The 21,968-nt window shown below is 41.5% G+C and overlaps 1 protein-coding gene across 2 annotated transcripts in view; it reads left to right on the top strand.

Annotated features, from left to right (window-relative positions):
• SGCD (sarcoglycan delta) overlaps window positions 1-21,968 on the top strand; it is a 763,996-nt gene that overhangs the window by 627,647 nt on the left and 114,381 nt on the right. For both annotated transcript variants that reach the window (XM_045284824.1, XM_004696751.2), the window contains exon 6: window positions 3,642-3,714. In XM_045284824.1, the coding sequence (XP_045140759.1) occupies window positions 3,642-3,714 (73 nt within the window). The remainder of the gene's footprint in view (window positions 1-3,641; window positions 3,715-21,968) is intronic.

Below are 21,968 nucleotides of genomic sequence, written 5' to 3'. Positions count from 1 at the left end.
ACATTCGTCTTCAGCGTTTATGTGGGGAAGGTGGTCACACAATGATGGTTTTTGTTCTTTGGTGTCTGCTGCCTGTTCCCTTCAACACCTTGTGTTCACACAGGCTCGTGTGCTTCTTCTCTGTGGACTTTGTTGTTTCCGAGCTAGATGGCCGCTTGTTTGCCTTTAAAACCCCACACGCTATATCTTTTGATAGCCGGGAAAAAACTGCTTTCTTTTTATGGTAGCTAGATGATTTTATATCAACTTGAAGATCTGTGAAAGTGTAAGAATAGAATCCAACCTGTCTGTCAGGTCAGCCTGATTGTGCCCCTTGGGGGTGTAGTATTATAGGGAGAACAGAATAGAATCCAACCTGTCTGTCAGGTCAGCCTGATTGTGCCCCCTTGGGGTGTAGTATTATAGGGAGAACCCTGGGAACCTCCTCTCTCTATCCCCCTTCACGTTCCTGCTTGCTGCCCATCCTTAATGCTTTAAGATCCCTGCCATGCCTCCACCAACCATGGATCCACATGACTCTGTACCCATTGATATGTGATCTTCCTGCATTTTGCATCGACGTGGCTGCATGAGTCTGAAGGGCTTATAGACTCGTATCAGACTGATGAATTTGAGTTAGTGTGATAGGTTTATTGTGCCAACCTGGTTAATAGGAACATGGGGGATTAATGAGGTTGCAGTTTGATTGGAGGACATAGAGATAAATGGCTCTGCAAGGCCCACCCCTCCCTCTCTCTTGCTTTTTCATGACTAGACGAGCATGTTGCTGCTTTAGCTACTTCTCTGACTCAACCTGTGAGCTACACTACCTGTGGGCCAAGCCAACCCATGGATCATGTTGCTAGAGCTTGAGGCTCCTTGGAGACCTGCTTCATTATGCTGACACATACATCTCATGAGCTTGAGGCTGGTAGATCCTGTCACTTTGCATTGTTTGAGTTTGATATCCCATCTGGGCCTGCTTCGCTATGCTCCCAAACTACTAACTGTTGCTGACCCACCCTGCTGTTTGCTTCCTGTGGGCAGGCTCTGCCTGCCTTGCCTTAGGAAGGACCCTGCTGTCTGCTTCCTTGAACTATGACCTGGCAACTCACATGAGTTGAAGGATATCCAGTATATTAACTGTTCCACAGAAGTGAGTTGAACTGAGCCCTCTGTACTGCTGTGTGGACTAATTAGCTGTCATATTCCTTCTTGCTGCATAAACCTACCCTCTTATATATGTATAATCGTTAAGTGTCCTGGTTTTATTTCTCTAGAGAACCCTGCCTACCACAGCTAGGCTGAGCTGGGATGATTTCTTGATATAGATTTTTCTTGATAGGTGCTGATACATAGTCATGCCTTGTTATAAAGCTCATTCTTATACATAAATGAGTGTCACTGCATTTGCTTCTCTAGTCAACCTGGCCTAACAAACTTTTCAATTGAGCTTTTTCTCTGTCTTACTTTGTTATTGTTTTGGTTGTTGTTTGATATGTTTTTCAGTGTGTGAAATCCAGGATAGGTAAATCTATAGACACAGTAACTGGGTTCATGGTTTCTTGGTGGTATGGCAGAGATGGTTGAGGGCTAATGGGCATCTAACAAAGAGTACTTGAGATAATGTTCCTAAAATTGGTTGTGGTGATCGAACAACTTTTTAAAATATGATTGAATTATGGAGTTGAGTGATATGTGAATGATATGCCAATAGAACTATTAAAAACAACTTTGATGAAGAGAATTAAAAAAAGTTGCAGCAATACCTTGACAGGGAGCCGCCAGAGATTTAAGGTGAATTCAGCAGAGGATGTGGCATGAGAGATATCATTGCTAATGTCAGATTGATTATGTTAGGAAGCAGAGAATACCAGAATGATGTTTACTTGTGCTTTATTGACGATGCTAAGGTATTCAGTAGTGTGAATCCCAACAAATATGGATCACATTGTGAAGAATAGGAATTCTGGAACACTTAATTTGCTCATGCGGAACTTGTATATAGACCAAGAGGCAGATATTTGAACACAACAAGATGATGGTTTAAATGCAGAAAAGGCAACATCGGTGTTTATCCTTAGTCAATCTGTATGTTGAACAAAATCCAAGAAGTTGGATTATACAAGAAGAAAAAGGCATTGTGACAGAAGGAAGACTCGGTATGCAGTATGCAGATGACACAGGCTTGCATGCTGAAAGTAAATAAGATTAGGTGCACTTGCCAGGGAAGAACAATGACTTTTACAGCCATCATTGTGGACTGCATCCTAAGGAAGTGGATATGAATAAACAAGACTAGAGAAGAATCGAAGGCTTGGAATTACGGTGCTGGCAAAGAATATTGAATATACTATGGACTTTCAGAGAATGAACCAATCTGTCTTAGAAGAAGTAGAGCCAGAATGCTCCTTAGTAGAGAGAATTCATCTCACGTACTTTGGACATGTTACCAGCAGGGATAAGTCCTAAGAGAAGGGCGTCTTGCTTGGTAAGATACAGAGCCAGCAAAAAGAGCAGATATCAGATTGGTCTAATGAGATGGGTTGACTCAGTGCCTCAGTGACTCAAGCAGCAGGCTCAAGTACAGGAATAATTATGAGAATTATTGTGTCATTTTGTCCCCATGTGCAATAGAACAACATAGTTTGTTACAAAGGGGGATTTGGTTTATTTATTTTACTAGAATCAGTCCTATGCAAGGATAAATCTAGATGAGGAATATATGTGATCAATAGAGAATGTCTAGGCCTCCTAACATTGCAAACAACTTCTGGAAATTCACATATGCAGGAAACATATTACCCCCCTTACAGCATCAAAGAAGTACACTGATTGTATAAAAATAAACACTTTTTATGTTGAAGAACTAGTTACTGCCTCAGCTACCTTTAATTGAAAATCTAATATCCAGTGTAATTGTGTGTGATAAACTGAGGTTTAAATGATTTGAAAATACTTCAGAGTGGACAAATCAGATAATAACAATCTTTCTGGCTGGAAAGGTTTAGCTGGTGTTGACAAGTCGTAAAGATAAAAGCTTATAGTAAAGTGAAGAGCTAAATGTCTAGATTGGGTCGGGAATCAATCCTAATACCCAAACTGTAAAAGCAATGCACTTCAAATTATTTCTCATAGTCCTCTGTTTTGTTTAAGGTACGAGAAGTGAACTTTATTTACTGAAAAAATTTTGCTTGTCATTTGGCAAATACCTCACAATGCTTTCTACCCTACGTTATAGTTTGTGCCCTCCATTGCTTTGAGAGGGTTTCTGCCGCTCTTTTGGAAAACATTTCCAGTTGGGTGGTTATTAATAGTTAATGAGGGAGAAAGAGTCCAGCCGTACCATTTCTAGCCACCTTTATTTAATTTTTTTAAAAATGATTCTTCTTCCCTTTTAAAACTCATGATTGCTTTTGCCTAATGGCCTCACTCTGATCTCAGCAAGAACATTTCCTAAAGAAATTCCTCATTTTGTCAAAGGCCCTTTGCATGCGTTGGTTCAAAGCTCTTCTGTTATGAAGCCCTCACGCCAGTGGCAGCATCTGTGTGAACTGGGCCGTAAAAGGCATGCGCTCCAATCAGTGTGCTGATTGTGCCCCCGCTGACGTCTCCAACGCCTCCAACTTGTCTTTGCTTTTTTTCTTCTTTTGTTCCTACAGGAGCAGAGGGCACGGTGTTCCCTAAGTCCATAGAAACTCCTAATGTCAGGGCAGACCCCTTCAAGGAACTAAGGTAAACTTTTGACTTCAGTTTGCGTTGATGGGTGGCTTTCTGTGTGTGCCAGCACAGCTGGCTGTGGCTGCATTGTGGATATACGGTGTCATGGCGTGAACACATAGCCTGGGGAGGCAGGGTGGGGTGAAAATGCGCCAAAACCAAGAGAGGATTCTGTCTGGCAGCTGGAGAAGAGGGAAGCACTGGACAAGGCGGGGCACAGCTTTGTCACTGTGTGGGACACAGAATTCACTGATTTGCCATGTGGTTGTTTCCTAAGTATTGCTTGCCCCAGCAGTTTTATTGGCATGTTTTCTGGAGTAGTTTTATCAAAAACCTAGACTGAAGAACCAGGAGTGAAGCAGTGCTAGATCTACCTTCTATGGTGAAGGTATTCTACATGCTCGTGGCTAACCTTTGGCGCTATATAAATGCAATTCTGCAGAACAGAACTGCTTCATTGGGTTTCCAAGAGTGGAAGTGTGACGGGAGCAGGCAGCCACGCTTCTCCTCTGGTGCAGCTGGTGTGCTCAAAGGGCCAACCTTTCAGTCAGCCCCAGGCGCTTAACTTCCATGCTGAGGACGTTTTAAATAGATAGGTAGCTAGATTGAGAGGGAGGTAGATAAGTAGTTAGGTAGGTGGACAAACAAACTGTGGGAAACTGCCTAAAAGACCATTATAGAACAAAGGGACCATTCCTCATCCCCAAAGGCGTGCATAAAAAATGGTATATTCATGCAAATGTAACTATAAATTTTCTTGTATATTAATCACAGTGATGAAAAACTCAGTGAACACTGATTTCTTCACTGGCAATATTGCTGTTTTAGCTAAAATTAATCATAAATAACCCTCCCCCTAAGATCCAAACCCACTGTCATCGAGCTGATTCTGATTGATGAGGACTTAATGTATGGTTGTTGAGAGTGTAAATCATTAAGGAAGCAGACTACCTCATCTTTCTCCCTCAGAGCAGTTGGTGGGCTTGAACTTTTGACTTTGTGGTTAACAGCCCAACCCACAGTGCCACCAGGACCTTACATAGCAAGAACAAGTATTACATAACAGGAGTCCATTGCAGAAGTCATAGCTACTCTTTCAGGATACAGTTCAAGATCTTTGATTTGCTAAAACCGTAACAGCCGTGGTGGAACTAGTGTTTCCCCAAAGAGAAAAGTGTTCTCAGTAAGTGAAAAATGTATCACCTCATTACAAAAGCTGCCATCTTCATGCAAAGCCTGTGAATTTTTATAAATGTAGGGAATTGAATTGGGCCAGAGGAAGAGGATAATTGGTGGGAAATGAGAAGCTGTAGATGGCAAACCCCCATAGAGAGCAAGCCGTATTTAAGAATACATACCGCCCTACCAGGATGCACTAGCATGACTGTTTCTAGGACAGCTTCCACGAGCCAATAGTTACTAGACTCTGCTGACTGTTTCATTTTAAGTACTAAAGCTGGAATCTTTTAAAGAAATCTACTCAAGGAACCTTGTATTTTGGGATTGCGGGAGAGCTCATTCTCTGAGAGCTCAATAGCTCCTTATGTCAGAGATGTAAAAGCGTTTTCAAGACAAGCTAATGGGTGTCCTGACTCCCTTTCTTTACACAGCCCTCCTTAAGAGCCAGTTTCTTTCAGAGCTAGTCAGTAATTAATGTTGATCAGCCCTCAAGAACGGTGCTGTCTTAAAGAAGCCGAACTCTAAGAACAAATCATATATATGTGTATATGTATCTATATACCTATATCTATATATGTATAAATATATATATATATATATATATATATATCATCTATATATCTATCTATATTTCTATAGCACAAACTCTTCTTAATCTGGAAAACTTGGGAAATATAAAAGGGAAAGCATTTAGGTTAACTTGATTTTAAGCAGAAAATTCTTTTGTTAAAAAAATCAGCAACCAAAAAATAACTCTCTCTGCTTCAGCTCCCTTAAAGATACATCCTGAAGAGCAGAGAGTGCTTGTTCTGTTAGCTCCTAGAGTGTTGTAGACATAATTAGAGTCCTCTCTACACAAGCTAGGTGCCTTGTTGGCACAGGTGTTAAAGTACTGGACTGCTAATCAAATGTTCAGTGATTCAAACCCACCAGCAAGAGAAATATATGGCAGTTTACTTCCATAAAGACTCCAGGCTTGAAAGCCCAATGGGGCACAGTTACTCTGTCTATAAGACCACAAGGATGAACTTACAATGGTTTCTGTTCTTGCCGTGAGGGGGAGAAGTAACCTGTGGGAAACCCTGGAATTTCCCTAAAAAAATTAAACCTCCAAAATTCACAAGTAAATCTCCTAAACCTAGGGCAGCAAAATAAAGACATTAGCTAGTTGCTGCATTTTCATTACTTATTCTAAAGGTGTATGCATTTCCAACTAGGCTAGACATAACTATAGGATGCATAAAATGATTTTAATAGTAATTCTCAGATACTTCTTTATCCATTCTGTCACTGGTGTCCAAGTCATTCTGATGCTTAGAGTCTGGACTGAGTTAGGGTCCTGGCATGTATCAATGTGGCTCCTTCATACTGCTAGGATTATTTTTATCGTTATTATTATTTTCTTTGCAATTTGTGGGAGGGAAAATCTTTGACCAATTGAAAGGTAATAAAATATGATTGATAGGTTAACTTAGACCAGTGCCTCTGTGGATGTTCCCCATTTGTCTTTTAATGGTGCCATATGTTTGTCTGTTCTGCTGATTAGTATTGATCTTGGATATCGAATAACTGGGTAATGAACTTGATGACGGAAGCCTCTGGCCTCTAGTTTTTGAGTTGGCACAGCATTGCTTGGCCACATTAAGTGTCCAGGTACTGGCCAGCCTTGGGAATTCTGAGTTACTCGAGGGAGGAGGGTACCAGCAGATGAAGAGGAAAAAACTCTTTCTGTGAAATGGAAGTGGTCCAAGAGCGGAAGATCGTGGGGTGGAGGGGGAAGATCACTGTCCGGGAGGCAGGTTCCCACTGCAAACCCACAATAGGGTGCAATCCTGGAGCCCTGCTGTCTGTGTTAGATTAGCAGAAGAAAAATTCCAAGAGATTATTCCGTTGTGCCCCTCACCCAATTTCCTCTCATGGTAACCTAACATTGATATTTAACAAAACGAAGAAATTAACTTAGTGCCATAGTGTTATATTTTGTTTCAGATCTGTATTAAAGGATTGTTCTTCTTCATAGCTGCCTTGGGTTGGTCTCCTGATTCATATCAACTCCATGCGCAACAGGAGCCGGCCATTGTGATCCATAGGGTTTTCAATCGATTATTTCCAGAAGTTGATTACCTGGCCTTTCATTCTAATTCATGTGGGTCTAAAATCTGTGCTGGAATCTGTTCAGCATCATAACAATACATAAGCTTCCACTGACAACCAGTAGCATTAGCTGGGAACTGAAACTGTATTACAGTAAGTGTTTTATAGATTCAAAATACATATAAAAGAAGAGCGAACTGGGAATGCTATTTGTTGGGGCATGAAGTACAGGCAGTCCTGGGTCACGGACATCTCACTTGCAGAGCCTGTGTACTTGCCCATGATGTAGCATACGCTTGCCCTCACTTTGAAAAGTGAAACCAGCCCCTTCTCTCAGAAATGTTTCATCACAATCACCTGCACTTATTGCGCCTACAACTTTTAAATGACTGAAAAGCAATTGAGCTCCTTCTTGCACTAAAAACCCACTACTAAAGAGCTTATTGCAACTCCTCGTGACTCTGTAAAAGAGAGCAGAACTGCTCCTTACAATTTCTGAGACTAAATCTTGCAGACAGACGCGTCTTTCTTCAGTGAGAGACTTGTGGCTTTGAGCCACTGATCATTAGCAACCCAGCTCTGAACCCGCAGCACCACCAAGGCTTCTTTAGGGGCACTAAAGTAAGGCCAGTCGGAACTGTTGGCACTTCTCCTGACTTACCAACAGATCCGACTTAAAAACACACTCGGGGTCAGATCTCATAGTAACCTAGGGATGATTTGAAATGAGCCTTTAAACTCCTGCTGCCTTTAAACACATTAAAATTAGAATGTATTTGATATGGTTTATTTTTTTTTTTCATGCCTTCTGTTCAATCTTTGCTTGGTCTTATTATCCATTGCCATCAAGTCAATTTTGACTGATAGTGACCCTCTGCATAGGGTTTTAAAGCCTTTTTGTAAATCTTTACAGGAGCAGACAGCCTCATCTTTCCCCCTTGCAGGACAGGTGGTGGGTTTGAAAGGTCAACCTTTCAGTTAACAGTCAAATACTTATCCGTCAGTGCCACCCAGGTTCTTATGAGTGAAAAGAGAATTGAGAGCTCTACAAGCAAACTGACCTAAATTATATATATATGTATTTATATATGTGTGTGTGTGTATATATAGATACATATATATACACACACATACATATATACACATATATGTATGTGTATGTGCATATGCATATGTATATTCCCACTGATTGCCGGCCTCTCTTCCAGGGTACCATCAGGTTTGTTTGACTCAACTTTAGATTAGTAGTTGAGTACACCTGGGGCCAAATAAATGGACACAATTCAAATATCCCCCCAGGTATGCAAACAAAAGTGAGAAAACTGTATCTGCTATAGGGAATGTCTGTCTCAGGATGACTTTGGTCTGTAACCTTCATCATTTGTTGTTTGTTTTTTATTGAGACCTAAACCAAGGCTTCTTGCATTTCCTCTCAAAAGATCTCAGCTCAGGGCCAGGTAGCTGCTTCTCCGCACAGGTTTGGTTCACTGCTTTGCTTTTAGAGTTACTATAATGATGACATTTTTAGTCTTACTTAACATGTTTGTAAATAATCCAGGGTGGAGCACAGAATCACAAAAGAGTGCTGCTTCTCTTCAAACAAATAGCGGAGTATTATAAAGATCCCTGCCAGACATCCATTTCAGGCAACATGTATTGACTTTACCCCTACAGGGTAATTCTGAAATAATGACATGTTGTTCTAGATGCAAGGCTATACTTTAAAAACACGCTCTGTATGCCCTTTGAGAAAAAGAAAAAAATAACCTTGAGTAGAAATTGAATTTTGATAAATTTCTGATCTCAAGATGTGAATATATTAACTATTCACTGTGATTTCTTTTTTGTCTTTTTCTTCCTGGAAGAAATGGAAAAATCCCTGATCTCAGACTGTTCATGATCTGAGACAGGAAGTAGGCCACTCAGTTTTGCATATGTATTTTCTGTTAGAACAGAGGCTGACTTTGAATGCCTACCTTGCTCTAAAGATTCCTTTCAACTGTAACGTTTCTTTGTAAGATTCTGCTCTTACAAGAACAGGAACTAGACTGTGAAATCTTATTTCCTAGACAAATGCCATGGTGACTGTGAAAAAAGGGGAAAGTTCTATAGACCACCACATGGATGTAGCTCATTCAGTTCCCTGAAAGATCACCCAGGATTTGGAAGAAGCCACTAAAAAGCAAAAAAGCCAAAGATCTTCATAAACTTAACTAAGATAAGTATTGGACTCCTAACCTCAAGGTCTCCAGTTCAAAATCACCAATTCTTGTGAGAAAGATGAGATTCTCTGTTTGTAAAGAGTAACAGCCTCTGAAACTCTGTCGGGTCACTGTGAGTCAGAACTGATTCATGGAAATGGCTTTATTTGGATTTCCGTTCGCTTAAAAAAGTGCTGATCCTTACTTTACAATTATGTCAAAGATTCTTGGTGGTGTTAATTGCCATAGAATCTTCCCCGGCTCATAGGCTGTCACCTATAACAGAAAAAGGTATCATTTGCTCCGGCACCTTCTTCCAGATTTGTGACAGGTTTCAATCTATGTAGTTGCCACTGTGACAATCCATTTCAGTAGTGATTTCCCTCCTTTGCTTTGGTACTCTACCAAACATGCTTTCTTTTCTAGCGATTGGTCTTCCTTGAAACTTGGCTATGGAGGACAGTATTCTCCTGTGACCCATCAGGCTTCCATTGACTGATGTTCAGCATTAGATCACCCTGTTGAAGAATGCAGATGGATCATTAATGGTGCAGTGTGGCAGGGTCCTCAGGACATTGCATGTAGTAGAGCTGAGCCCTTAGACTGATGAAGGGGTAAAAGACATGCCACTGACTTCAGGAGACACAACACCAGTCAGAGCTGAGAGCCAGTGGCCCAGAGAGAATCAAGCAGCACTCATTCACTACGGACTTTGGCATTGGCTGCACACAGGATTTTGAAAGACAATCAGGAGCTCTCCTGGAATCTGAATTCTCTCATCCCTTTCACCACAAGATTAACTAAGTTCCCTCTTCCATATATTTGTAAGGCAAGCCAAAGAGTGAGAGAAGATCTAAATATCTTTAGAATATTTATCCTAAAGTGAAAGCTTAAATTTCAGCTGTGAGAGAGGTTGCTAGAATAGATGAAGTTCAATATTTCCCAACAATTGGGAGGTTGAAGGATTTGGGCCGCCACGCCAGGTAAAAAACCATACATTTGATTTTCCTGTCTGAGCATGGTGTCTGAATCAGCTAGAATGCAGCACAAGGTAGTATGCTGGCCATATTCCCCACTGTGTTGTGTATGGGCCACTCGAAAAACAGCCTACAAAGCCACTGCCATCACACTGACTGTGACTCTTAGCAGTCTGCTAGGATAGCTTAGCACTGCCCATTTGGATTCCTGACGCTGTACATCTTTACAAGATTAGAAAGCCAAACCTTTCTCTGTAGTAGCTGCTGGTGGGTTCACATCCTTGACCTTGAAATGAGCAGCCCCATGTGCAGCCTACTCCATAACCACTACAGACCACTCGTGTGATCAGAAGGAGCAGGTGTTTCCAAGCCTCATCAGGCCCTGCTAACAATTCCACTTCTCTGCAACTCTGGAACCAGTATTGATTGCTGGTTCTAGTCCAGATCTAGTGCCCTAAACATCCCCCCCAAAGTGCTTCTGAAATTCAAACTAGTAAGAAATTCATGGTGCCCTCATAGTGCAATGGTCAAGCATTGAACGGCTTACCAGCTGACAGGTTAGCAGTTGAAACTTGCTCAGTGCCTCTGAGGGACCAAGACAAAGCAATTAACCCCCATAAAGATGACAGCCTAGCAAATCCTATAGAGTAGTTCTGCTTTGTCACATGGGGTCTCTGAATAACGGGGGGGATGGGGGGGGGGGGGAATCCATTGGATAGTTCCCAGTGACAGCAAACCATGAAGAAATACCTTTAGAACCCAAATATTTTACAATCCTCTCTCAAAGTTATCCCTAGACTACCTATAAAAGCCAAATCCATCAATGATGTACAGGAAGATGCCCCATTACTTCCACGATGGGGACCCTGGCCATCTTAATGGGAGAGGAGCAGTACAATATCGAAGACTTGGTCGCACAGTGATTCAAACTCAGCAGCCTCTCTCTGGGAGAAAACGTGAAGTAGTGGTGGTGAAGAGCGCGATCAGATCTGAATTACTGACTGGAAAATGTATTTGCTGTTAAAACCTTTACCCAATCTACAATAAAAAATTATTAGAGAATAAAGAGATTACAGCTTTAGAGGCCCTGTTGGGAACTTCCACTCTGTCCTGTAGTCAGAATCAACAGTAAGGCAAGGGGACAACAATACATCATTATCATCATCCAAGAAAAATTCGTTTTTGTTCAAGATTTATATACCGTAGATTTCCATATGGGTGTTAAATTGGACTTTCATCCGTAATCTCAGGACAGACACTTGCACCCTTAAAAAACCCTTCGCTTCCCCTGTAAGTCTTTTAGAGCAGACAGACCATGTGTGCTTCTTTGCTGAAGCTTCTGAGCCTGGGCTGCATTCTGCCACTAGAGAGAATACTGTGACTCTATTATTGTTTTTAATCTTGATTAAAATGTCAGTAGCTGCCATTTATTATGTAAAGTGTGTAGGGTATATTGTTCTATTATTCTTGAAAAAACATATACTTGCTTCTGAAACTCCCTTTTATTTCCTCCTGAGTAGGATCGCCCTGCTGAGTATATAGACAGAAAATCTTCCTTAATTACACCCTTCATGATCCTGGCTCAAAGCCAGCCTTATTTTATTCCAATTATAACCTTTTCAAAACAAAGAGTAATGGGAGTTTAGAGGAACAAGCTGACATCATTTTTTACCTAAAACAAATTGAAGTAAACAAGTTTTGTCTTGTGTGGGTGTGCGGGGTTTTAAAAATCAGCCCTTGGATTTCATTTCCCCTTAATCCAGAATTTTCCACAATTTGTTAGAATTTAATATGAATGAGAGTGAGACAGATTTTTGAGAGAACTAGATAATAGTCTGAGAACCTGGCCATGACCTGTGGACCAGGTTGAGCCAAACGCCATTTCCTTTTATGAGGATAAAGTTTGAGAGCAAAGCACTCACACTGGAACCCGAAGGTCTCCCCGCTGCTGCAGTTTCTCATTTTCCACCGTCCTCCCTTCCTTGTCTTCAATCTTTTCAGTTTTAAAATAGTTCCTCTAGCTGTCCCCTCTGTATTTCCCAGCCTACTTTCAAACTACCCTCAAATTTTAATTCAAAAATTAAAATATTTAATTTCTCTTAGAGATGGTTTCCTTATGACATCTATATTAGTTTTGTAGTTGTACACTGTTCTCTTATTTCTTTAATGTAGCAAAGCTGCAACTCATGACCCTCTTCTGTATAAGAGAACTCAGTTCTGCAGATCCTCGACCATCTTCACCATCGCTGGGCTGTTTGAGCCGTGGCTGTGGTTATTGTGAATTCTTCTCCTTGAGGGTGTCCCTCCTTTTCACTAACCCTCCACCAACCATGAAGTCCTCTTCCTGGTCTCTCCCAATGAGAGGTCGAAAGTAAGTGAATCAAAGTCTTGCCACTGTGACTTCTAAGCAACCCTCTATTTAGATTTCTTTTAAGGCTGATTCTTCAACTCTTACCTTAAACTTACCTTTTTCTAAAGAAAGCCTTTTAAACCATGCTCACAAGGTCCCCCGTTCCAAAAATACTGAGCACATCCTACCGTGCTATTTTATTTTTTAACTCACTCGGGGAGATGTCTTCTGCCTTTACTTGCCTACAATATTCAAATCGGATGGGTTGTTAAGCATCCATTCAGATCAAAGGATGTGCTTTGTCAGCAAAAAGATATGTAACTTATTCCTCCCCATTCATGAAAGAGACTACCAAAGCCGCCTCTCTCTGGTTGTGTCCAAGCATTTGTTAACCCTTTAATTTTGTAATCCATAATAAGAAGTCACTTCCAAAAGAGCATAATTCATTCCTCTTGCTTTCAGATGTGGTTACACAATTTTAGGTTCCTTTTGTGTTCCTCCGTTGTACAATCGCCATGCTCCAGAAGAATGAACATGAAGCCTGTAGCCTACAGCTCCTGTTCAGCCTCTATTCATGCTTTCAACCATGGTGTAGAAATTCACAGAGGAGAGCCAAGTTCCCATTCACTTAGTTATACATTTGATCACTGCTTCCTATTCACAAAGGAAAATGAGCGTCCAATTCTTTGGGATTTGTGTCACTAATACAACCTGGCTCATTAATGGTAATTCTCCTTCCCTGGTGCCTGAGCATAGACACACTCACTCCGAAATGACAAAGCACAGAGGAATTTGAATCCTTTGACAATCCAAGTGCCATACCTCTAGCCTTGAATAGAAAATAGATGCTAATAAATTCAGGGTCTTAAAAATGTGAATTATAGTCATTTCACACTTTGTGGCAGCTTCATGCTGAAGAAATAGCTTAACACTTAATTACTATGCCTGTCCCTTCTTTGAGTGCAGAAGACATGCCTTAGATAGACTTTGGCAAATGACATCTGAGGGAAAGGGTTGAGGAGTGAATTAGTTATTCATGATGGAGACTATTTACTGTGTACTGATTAAAAGGAAATGTTGACACCCGTCCTAACATGATGCATCTGTCTATTAGTTTAGGGCTCTCCCTCTGGTCCTCTTGCCGAGCTCTTAGGGAAATGATGAAAATGCCCTTCAGCTTTGAATGCAGATGACTGTAAGAAACATGCGTTATGAGTGGGATTCAACTGAAGAGCAGGAGACAGCGGGCTGCTGATTTTTCCACCCCCACAAATGGCTGGGCTGCGCCATTTGTGATCATTTGTGAGCCAGCAATAATGGATCAGCCACATCCCATCCTTGCTCTTGAGAAGTTATTACAAAGCTATTTAGTTCTCCGTTTGCTCATTTTAAAGCTAGAAGCCAGATTTCGGAGGAGGATGTATATAGGATTCTCTCTCCTATGGCACAACAATCACTTAGCTTGAGCCATGCAGTGACGAGGTTAAATGACATGGTGACGGCACAATACACCTCTTTGTGCAAGGTGTGATACTCTTACAACAAGAGAATTTTATTCCTGATTCAAATGGCCTAGGATGGCTAAGGAATGAAGCGTTCAGAGCCGCAAGCGAAGCAGCTTCATCTTAGAAAGCGGTTTCTTGTGTCAGAACTGGTAGGAAGTTCCCCTCAGTAAGAGACTCCAGGCAGGGCCGGCCTTTCACATCACGGCTGTTAAAGAGGTCTATCAAACATTAGACAGAGAGAAGATTTTAGCTAAATGACCGTTCAGATCTTCTCCTGTATGGTGCTTCCAAGACCCAGGTTTCAGAGTGTTGCTTACCCATAGGTTTTACCAGGGACTCTTCCCAAGTGAAATTCCATGAACATTTCTACTCACTGCATAGTGAAGGGAAAACTGTATGACCAGCATCCATTCCTTTTTCTTTTCTTGCGCTGCAAGTGGTTTGAGAACAATTCGGATTCTTACAGCGCTTTGTAAACTTCAAAGCATTTTTAGAAACACTCTTGTTAAAGACTCTCAATAGTAGGGCAGGTGGAAGTCCCATCATTCCCATTGCATCAATGGGCACACTAATGAGTTACTACGAAACACCTTGCTCTTTCGAATAATGAGTGGACCATCCACTTTCTGGCATCTCAGTAAGATTTTGAAGTGCTAGTGTATGGGGCAGAAGGTCCCCAAAGTAGCATCAGCACCATTTAAAGGGATCTGGAGCTGAATGACTGAAGAAAAAAAAATCATCCTAGTTGCACTCCTGCTGGGGTGTGAGTCTAGGCAAGGCCTAAGCACCTCTTGCAGTCTCAGCTCTCTCATTTGTGAGAAAGGGTAAGAACCTAAGCAACCTCATAAGCAACCTTCTTGAGAATTAAGTGACACAGTGTCTACTTCAATCATGATGTAGAAGTCAACGCTTAATAATACTCACTTTAGTGTCTTTCTTATCAAAGCAACAGATCATTATTTTTTTCTTGAGAAAGGTCAGGGAACCTGTTGAACTAACTGATAGAGAGGTTTTCTTATAGATAATGGTCAGCAACAGGCTCATAGTCAGCTTTGTATAAGTTAATATGATCAACATACCAATATCATCAAGGTAATAGTAAAACAAATGTTAGCCAACTCATTCACCACATCGATGACAATACTAAAAGTAAGCATTACCTCACTTTGGGAATTTCCTTATAGAAAAGATGCTTCTGGTTCCCATCAACTTTGGACAGAGGCAACTCTTTTCCTAAAGAGAGGCCAACAAAGAAAAGTAAGCCCTGTATCAACAGGTTGAAGGGGGAAGCCTTAAGGTTAGGAAAGGGAAACATCAACTTCTAAGCACTCACGTCACAAGGGCTTTTGAACTTTTTCAGAATCTAATAGGATGGTGAGAGATGAGGTAGAAATATTTGAAAATGGATACAAATGGACTCTGGATGGTGCAAACAATTTGCACTTGACCATTAACAGAAAGGCTGATGGATCTCTCCTACCTAGTGCTATCGCAGACGATCCTGGAAATTAGATTCCAAGAAATCAGCCAGCGCAGACCTTGTGGTATAAAGGTCTACCCTAGCACACATGGATGAGCCGCCAGTCAGAGGTGATGGAATAGCACCAGATACATGGGATGGGAGTCGGAGGGAGGATAGCATTTGATGGCCCAAATGTTTTCAAGTTCATGAGCTCAACTATTAGAATGATCAAAGTACTGTCTCTTCAGCCATTTGTAGGAGGGAAATGGGAACTTTCAATTGACCTTGCTGGAGTCCCAGAATGCCTTGTGCCATCTCTTGTCAAGAATCAACATCACCGTAGCAAAAAATTATGCATCCAACTCTAATGATTTTTAAATAATTTTTAAGAATAGAATACTTTGTATTATACTAGTGAGTACTCATTTTGTATCCACCTTCATCATTTCTTCCCTCAATTAAATTTTACCTTTCAGAGCTATGCTGTTTTCTTTCCAGACAAGGCCATGAGAGGCACATCATTGACATGTGGCTGGGGTGGATTTTATCTCACGAGCACAAGTTGCTCTCATTGAACCCTGGCTTCCTCCTTGTACCTTATTGCTGGGCCAGATTAACCAGAAAAGTATCTTGACTGCTGTGGTTTTTCTGGGAAGATCAAATTGTTTGAGATAATCATAGGTAAGTAGGCATCCATCTGGCCATTAAAAGAAGGCTCCAACAGTGTTTTTCAGAGAAGAGGCATCACTTGAACAGACACTACTAATGAGGTCTAGTGGATGAATAGCACACAGATCAATTATGTTTCCGGTCTCTCTGCAGCAGGCCTTAAAAGAGGGTTGAAAGGTTTCAGTCTGGAGGATGGTGGGACCCCGCAGCAGGCCAAACAGCAATAACTTTTTTGTTTACCTACACATCGTGGGCTCTCTGGAAACTGGACACACACCTGTCAAGTAGGACACTGGTAAGCAGTGAAAAGGACCACCATGTCACACAGAACAAGAGGAGTCCCTGGTGGTGTGGTGGTCACAAGTCAGGCTGAGATCCTCAAGATTGGCATTTTGAACCCATGAGCTGCTCCACAGCAGAGAAAGATGGGTCTTCTGTGAACAGTTACAGTCTCAGGGACTGACAGGGGTAGTGCTACCTTCTGAAGGGTCACTATGAGTTGGCATTGACTCAATGGCAGTGAGTTTGAGGATTCCAATTGGCACTAGCAGGCTATGCTTTTAAATGCAACCCCAAATGAATTGCTTCCTTCCACACAGTCGAATGCCTCCAATGTGCATTACATAAATGTCCCAGATGCAGTGATGAACAAGATCAATGCAGCCCTGACCATCATGGAGTTCGTATTGTAGCAGGGGAGTCCTGGAGTACCCAGCAGAGGGCTAAGTATGTATTAAACAACTTCCTTCCACTAGGACCAACTTAGTTCTTTGGCACACCTTACCTTATTTAAGCCTTACATAACCAGAGCTCCCTGTTAGAAAAAGAACTATAGCCATCTTCATTTTACAGATGGGGAACCAGATTTATATAAGGTAACAGACTTGCCCTTGGGAGGTGAAGGTGCCAAGGGGTGGGATGGGTGTAGTTTACCGCTTTGAGGGCCTTCCTATTTTATCATTGTCCCTCTACTTCACCGAACAGCATGTGCTTACCAAGCACGATGTCCTTCTCCAGGGACTGGTCTCTCCTGACAGCATGTCCAAAGTATGTGAGACCGTCTCATCACCCTGGCCTCTAGGGAGAATTCTGGATGTACTTTCCCAAGATTTGTTTGTTTCCTGAGTGAGTACAATTCATACACAAATGAATGCCTTAGCATAGTCCATAAAATGCAAGTAAATGGGGTCAGGTGCGCCTGTCTTCAAAGTAACATCCTTGCTCTTCAATACTCTAAAAAGATCTATGTAGCAGACTTAACCTAATGCAATGTGCCTTTTGATCTTTTGGCTGCTGCTGCTCTGAGCATTGGTTGTATATCCAAGCAAGACAAAACCCTTGACAGCTTCAACTTTTTCTTCATTGATCACAATGTTATCAATTAGTCCGGTTGTGACAAGTTTAGTCTTCTTCAGTTTCTTAGATTGATAATCTTTACAGGAGTAGAAATAATATTGTTCTACAATTTGAACATTCTATTTGATCATCAGTCTTTGGAATAGGTATACGTAAGTATGGATCTCTTCCAGTCAATTGGTCATGAAGCTGTCTCCCAGATTTCCTGGCACAGCTGAGTCTGGACAGTACCTCATCAGCTTGCTGAAACATTTCAATTGGTATTCCATCAATTCCTGGAGCCTGGTTTTTGGCTAATGCTTTCTGTGCAGCATGGACTTCTTCCTTCAGTAGCATTGGTTCCTGCTTATATGCTATTTCCTGAAATGGTTCCATGTTGACTAGCTCTTTTTTAAATAGTGGCTCATATTCTTTCCATCTTCTTTTGATACTCCCTTCGTCCTTCAGGATTTTGCCAACAGAACCGTTAAATCTTGCACATTTTATCAGAGTATTTTGCTTTGTCTTCTCAGGCTGCCCATTGAAAGTTTCTGTTCCGCTCTTTTACTTCATCCTTTCTTCCACGTGCCTTAGCTGCTCTACAATGGAAGGCAAATTGCACAGACTCTTCTGACATCCACTTTTCTTTTCTTTCAAAGAACTTTTCTTTTTCCATATACAGTGTTCTCCCACAGATCATCTTCTGTCATGAGTGTTCAAGGTGTCAGATATTTCAAGGTTCTTGAAAAATTCTCTGGAAATGCAGGTGGGATGCACTCAAGGTTGTTTTGGTTCTCAGGGACTTCTTTCCATTTTCGTCAGCTTCATGAGAAATGGGGGGTCTGTTTCACAGTCAGCCCCGTGCCTTGTTTTTGCTACTGATATTGAGCTTCTCCATTGTCTCTTTCCACATATTTTGTCCATTTGATCACTGTATATTCCATCTGGAGAATTCCAAGTGTATAGTTTCATTTTGTGTATGTGGAATCAGGAAGTCTTGGCCTTGCAAAATTCTATCACACAATCTTTGGCTTTGTCTCTATCACCAAAGCCATATTTTCCGCCTATTCTTCCCTATTTGTTTGCTACTTTTGCATTATAATCCCTAATAATATCAGTGCATCTTGACTGCATGTTTGATAAATTTCAGGTGGAAGACATGATAGAAGTCTTCAATTTCGTCATCACTAGCTTTTGTGGTTGGAATATAAATTCGAATAATAGCTTTATTGATTAGATCTCCTTGAAGGTGGATAGATATAATCCTATCACAAACAGCACTGTACTTTAAGATAGATCTTTTAATGTCCTTTATGACGATGAATACATCATTCCTCTCAATTCTTTCATTCCCAGCATAGCAAGCCATATCCTTTTCTGATTCAGAATAACCAGTGCAAGTTCATTTCATCTCACTAATATTTAGAATCTCAGTTTTTATGCATTATGCTTCATTTTTGCAACTGCTGCATTTATATATTCATATTTTACAGATTCCAAGTTCTGATTATGAATTGATGTTCAATGCTGCTGCTTCTTGTCAGCAAATGAAGATCCCTAAGGCTACACCCCCAGTTTTTACTCCATCCACATCATTATGGTAGACTCTACGATGAGAAGACAGCTCTTTCTTAGTCATATTTTTAATATCTTCTTACCTAAGGGTTCATTTTCTTGCATTTTCTCTGACAAGGATCACCTTATTTTCTTTGTCAGAGAAAATGCCAGAAGATGAGCCCCCTTAGATCAATAGGTATTCAAAATATCCGATGTTTCCATTCTGCCCATCGATGTTTTCTTAGTCTGGCTCCTCAGAGGTGGGCACCCTATTCCTTATTCATAGTCTGTTCTTCATCTTGAAGCTCTGCTGAAACCTGTTCACTGTGGTGACCCTGCTGCCATAGAAACACCAATGACATCACATGTGGCATCACAGCGTCAGACAAGCTCTCAGTATGACGAACCGACAGCCAAGTGGTGGTTAATTAGTAGAGAAGTTATGAAGTTATGAAATCACAAGAAGTCAGGATCAGAAAATATCAAGGATATCCACAGTGTTCTTCTCAGCCCTGCCAGCAGGCTTATCTTGGTCATTGGCCACTCAGCCAAAGGCCCCATGACTTCTACACTTGCTGCCTGGGTAAATGTTGCAAAGCTCTCTCCACACAGAGAAATGCTCAAAGGACACTCCACGCTGCAAGCCAGTCCCTGCCCAGAGCACTCAGGTTTGCTCATTCTGTGGCCTGGGAAATGCACTGCCTCGTTATCTGTCTCAGTGTTTTTCCTCTGCCACATCTTAATGCAAATATCTTGATGTGGTTCATTCACTTTTCTTTCTCAGTGGTCATGGGATGTCAGTGGGACAGCAGAACTGACCAATGCCCTCCTTAGAGTCCTCTACACCATGTTTGTCTGTGTCCCTCCAAACATTTGATGAGAGCTACAAAAAATATGCATAGAAAACACATGCCAAGTAATTTCAATTCACTGCACAGTGCTAACCATAAAGTATTAAATGCTAAGCTCTGTGTCTTTTGAATTTCTAATTATTACCCATTTTTCTTTTTTCTTTTTTTGTTCAGCTCCCTGGTTGGGTTATAAACTAAGCCAGTAATTCTCAACTTAGTTTCATATTAGAATCACCTCAGGAGTGAAAACAGAAAATCAAATCTGATTCCTGGTCTCCTTTCCCAAGCAATGCAATTAGAGTCCCTAGGGGTGCAAGCTAGACATTCATATGATTTATGGTGCCCTACATGATCCCATTGTATGGCCAAGGTTGAAAACTGGGGCCCTGGGGCAGAGGACTGTGCCGGAGGTCCTTATCTGTGTATGTACATTGTGTGTTATAAACTGTGTAGCCATGCTTAGCATATCAGTGGACACTCAGTCAATGTGTGTGAAGCGAACGAGTCGATAGATGGAAGGTGGTTGAGTCAGTGAGTGGATGAAGAAACCAATGATTATAACAGTTATTAGAGTTAAGTAGAATAACTATTAGATCATAGTTTGCTGTTGACATTATAATTGTTCAGATTCTACATATTACTGTGCTAAAAAAAAGGCTCATTCAAATTTGTGATAAGTATATGCAAAAGCAAACTGAAAATTTCAGGGTTTCCCCCTCATCTAAAAGTGGAATTTACTTTCCCTTCCTTAAACTGCATTCATCTCCAGTCTTGGCACACACCCATCTCGGCGGCCGTGGAGGCAGGCATTGCATCAAAGGTAATGGTTCATTATTATTTCTTCAGTGAATCGTGTTTGTCTGAAGGATGCAAAGATAACAAAGAGGAAATTATAGTTTGTGGGGAGTGATATGATTGCTTGTAAACCAAGCAATAAAAGCGATGTCTCCAGGAGCAATTGAGATGTCCTCCTCTGTCCTCCAAATGCACAGAACAGGCAGGGAGCCAGTTATGCCCTATTCACATTTTAATTGGCGGCGGGAGAAAGAAAGTCACTGAAGCATCTTCCACACCTGGCCGACCCACAGTTTCCTTGTTAAAGCATTCACTACACCGATGGATAATTCTGTGGAACACCAGTGCCATGTGGAGCACATGGATTTTGATTCTATTCCTTATCCACGAACAAGTCCGGGAAAATGTGTTAGTTTAATAGTGAGCAGGGGGGGGCGGGGGGGCGGTGGGGCGGTGCTGAAAGCAGCAGTGTTCGCGTGACTTTCTGTTGATGTACCTAGTAGTGCTTGGCCAAGATGCTACCTGGATGTCAGCTGATGGTTGGCATTGCACAGCTAACCACAAGGTCATTAGTTCAAACCCACTAGTCACTCCTCAGGAGAAAGAGAAGGCTGTTAGCCCTATAAAGATTTACGGACTCAGAAACCCTTCCTAGGTTCCCTAGGACGCTGGAACCACTAAATGACAGTGGATTTGGGTTGGTTTGGGTTCGAGTGACTGACGCACATCCCATGCGACAGATTCTGGAATGTGTGATACCCTTCTCCAAGCCTCCTGCTCATTTCAAACTTATCTCCGACTGTGAACTACTATTCTGTTGAATGTGTCCAGTTTACAAGTAAACAACTCCTTGATGGGAATTAGAAAAGGACACCCCGTGTTAGTCCGGGTAGACTAGAGAAACAAATTCATAACCACGCATATGTATATAAGGGAGAGCTTTATATACAAGAGCAATTGAACATTGAGAAAACTTCCCAGCCCAGTCCAGATCAAGTCCTTAAGTTCGATCTTAGCCCATATGTATGATATCAATCTATAAAGTCCTCTTCAAACTCACAAAACACATGCAATGACGCCAAATGCAGGATGATCACAAGCCAGTGGGTAAAAAGGCTTTGGGTCCAGTGGCGTTGTAAGCACCGCAGCACTGGCAGCGTCTCTCTATGGCTTCTCCGGCTTCAGAGGTCTGGTTGTGCCCATGTGGCTTGTCTTCTGCAATGTCTCCCAGGGAGTAGCAGAGAGAGAGAGAGATGTCTTCCACCTCCAAGGAGGAAGTACCAGATTTCCCAGA

This window comes from Echinops telfairi, unplaced genomic scaffold, assembly GCF_000313985.2.
Source record: "Echinops telfairi isolate 266 unplaced genomic scaffold, ASM31398v2 ScPeMD7_7469;HRSCAF=8507_0, whole genome shotgun sequence".
Classification (NCBI taxonomy): domain Eukaryota; kingdom Metazoa; phylum Chordata; class Mammalia; order Afrosoricida; family Tenrecidae; genus Echinops; species Echinops telfairi.
This window is presented reverse-complemented; position numbering and strand designations above follow the sequence as displayed.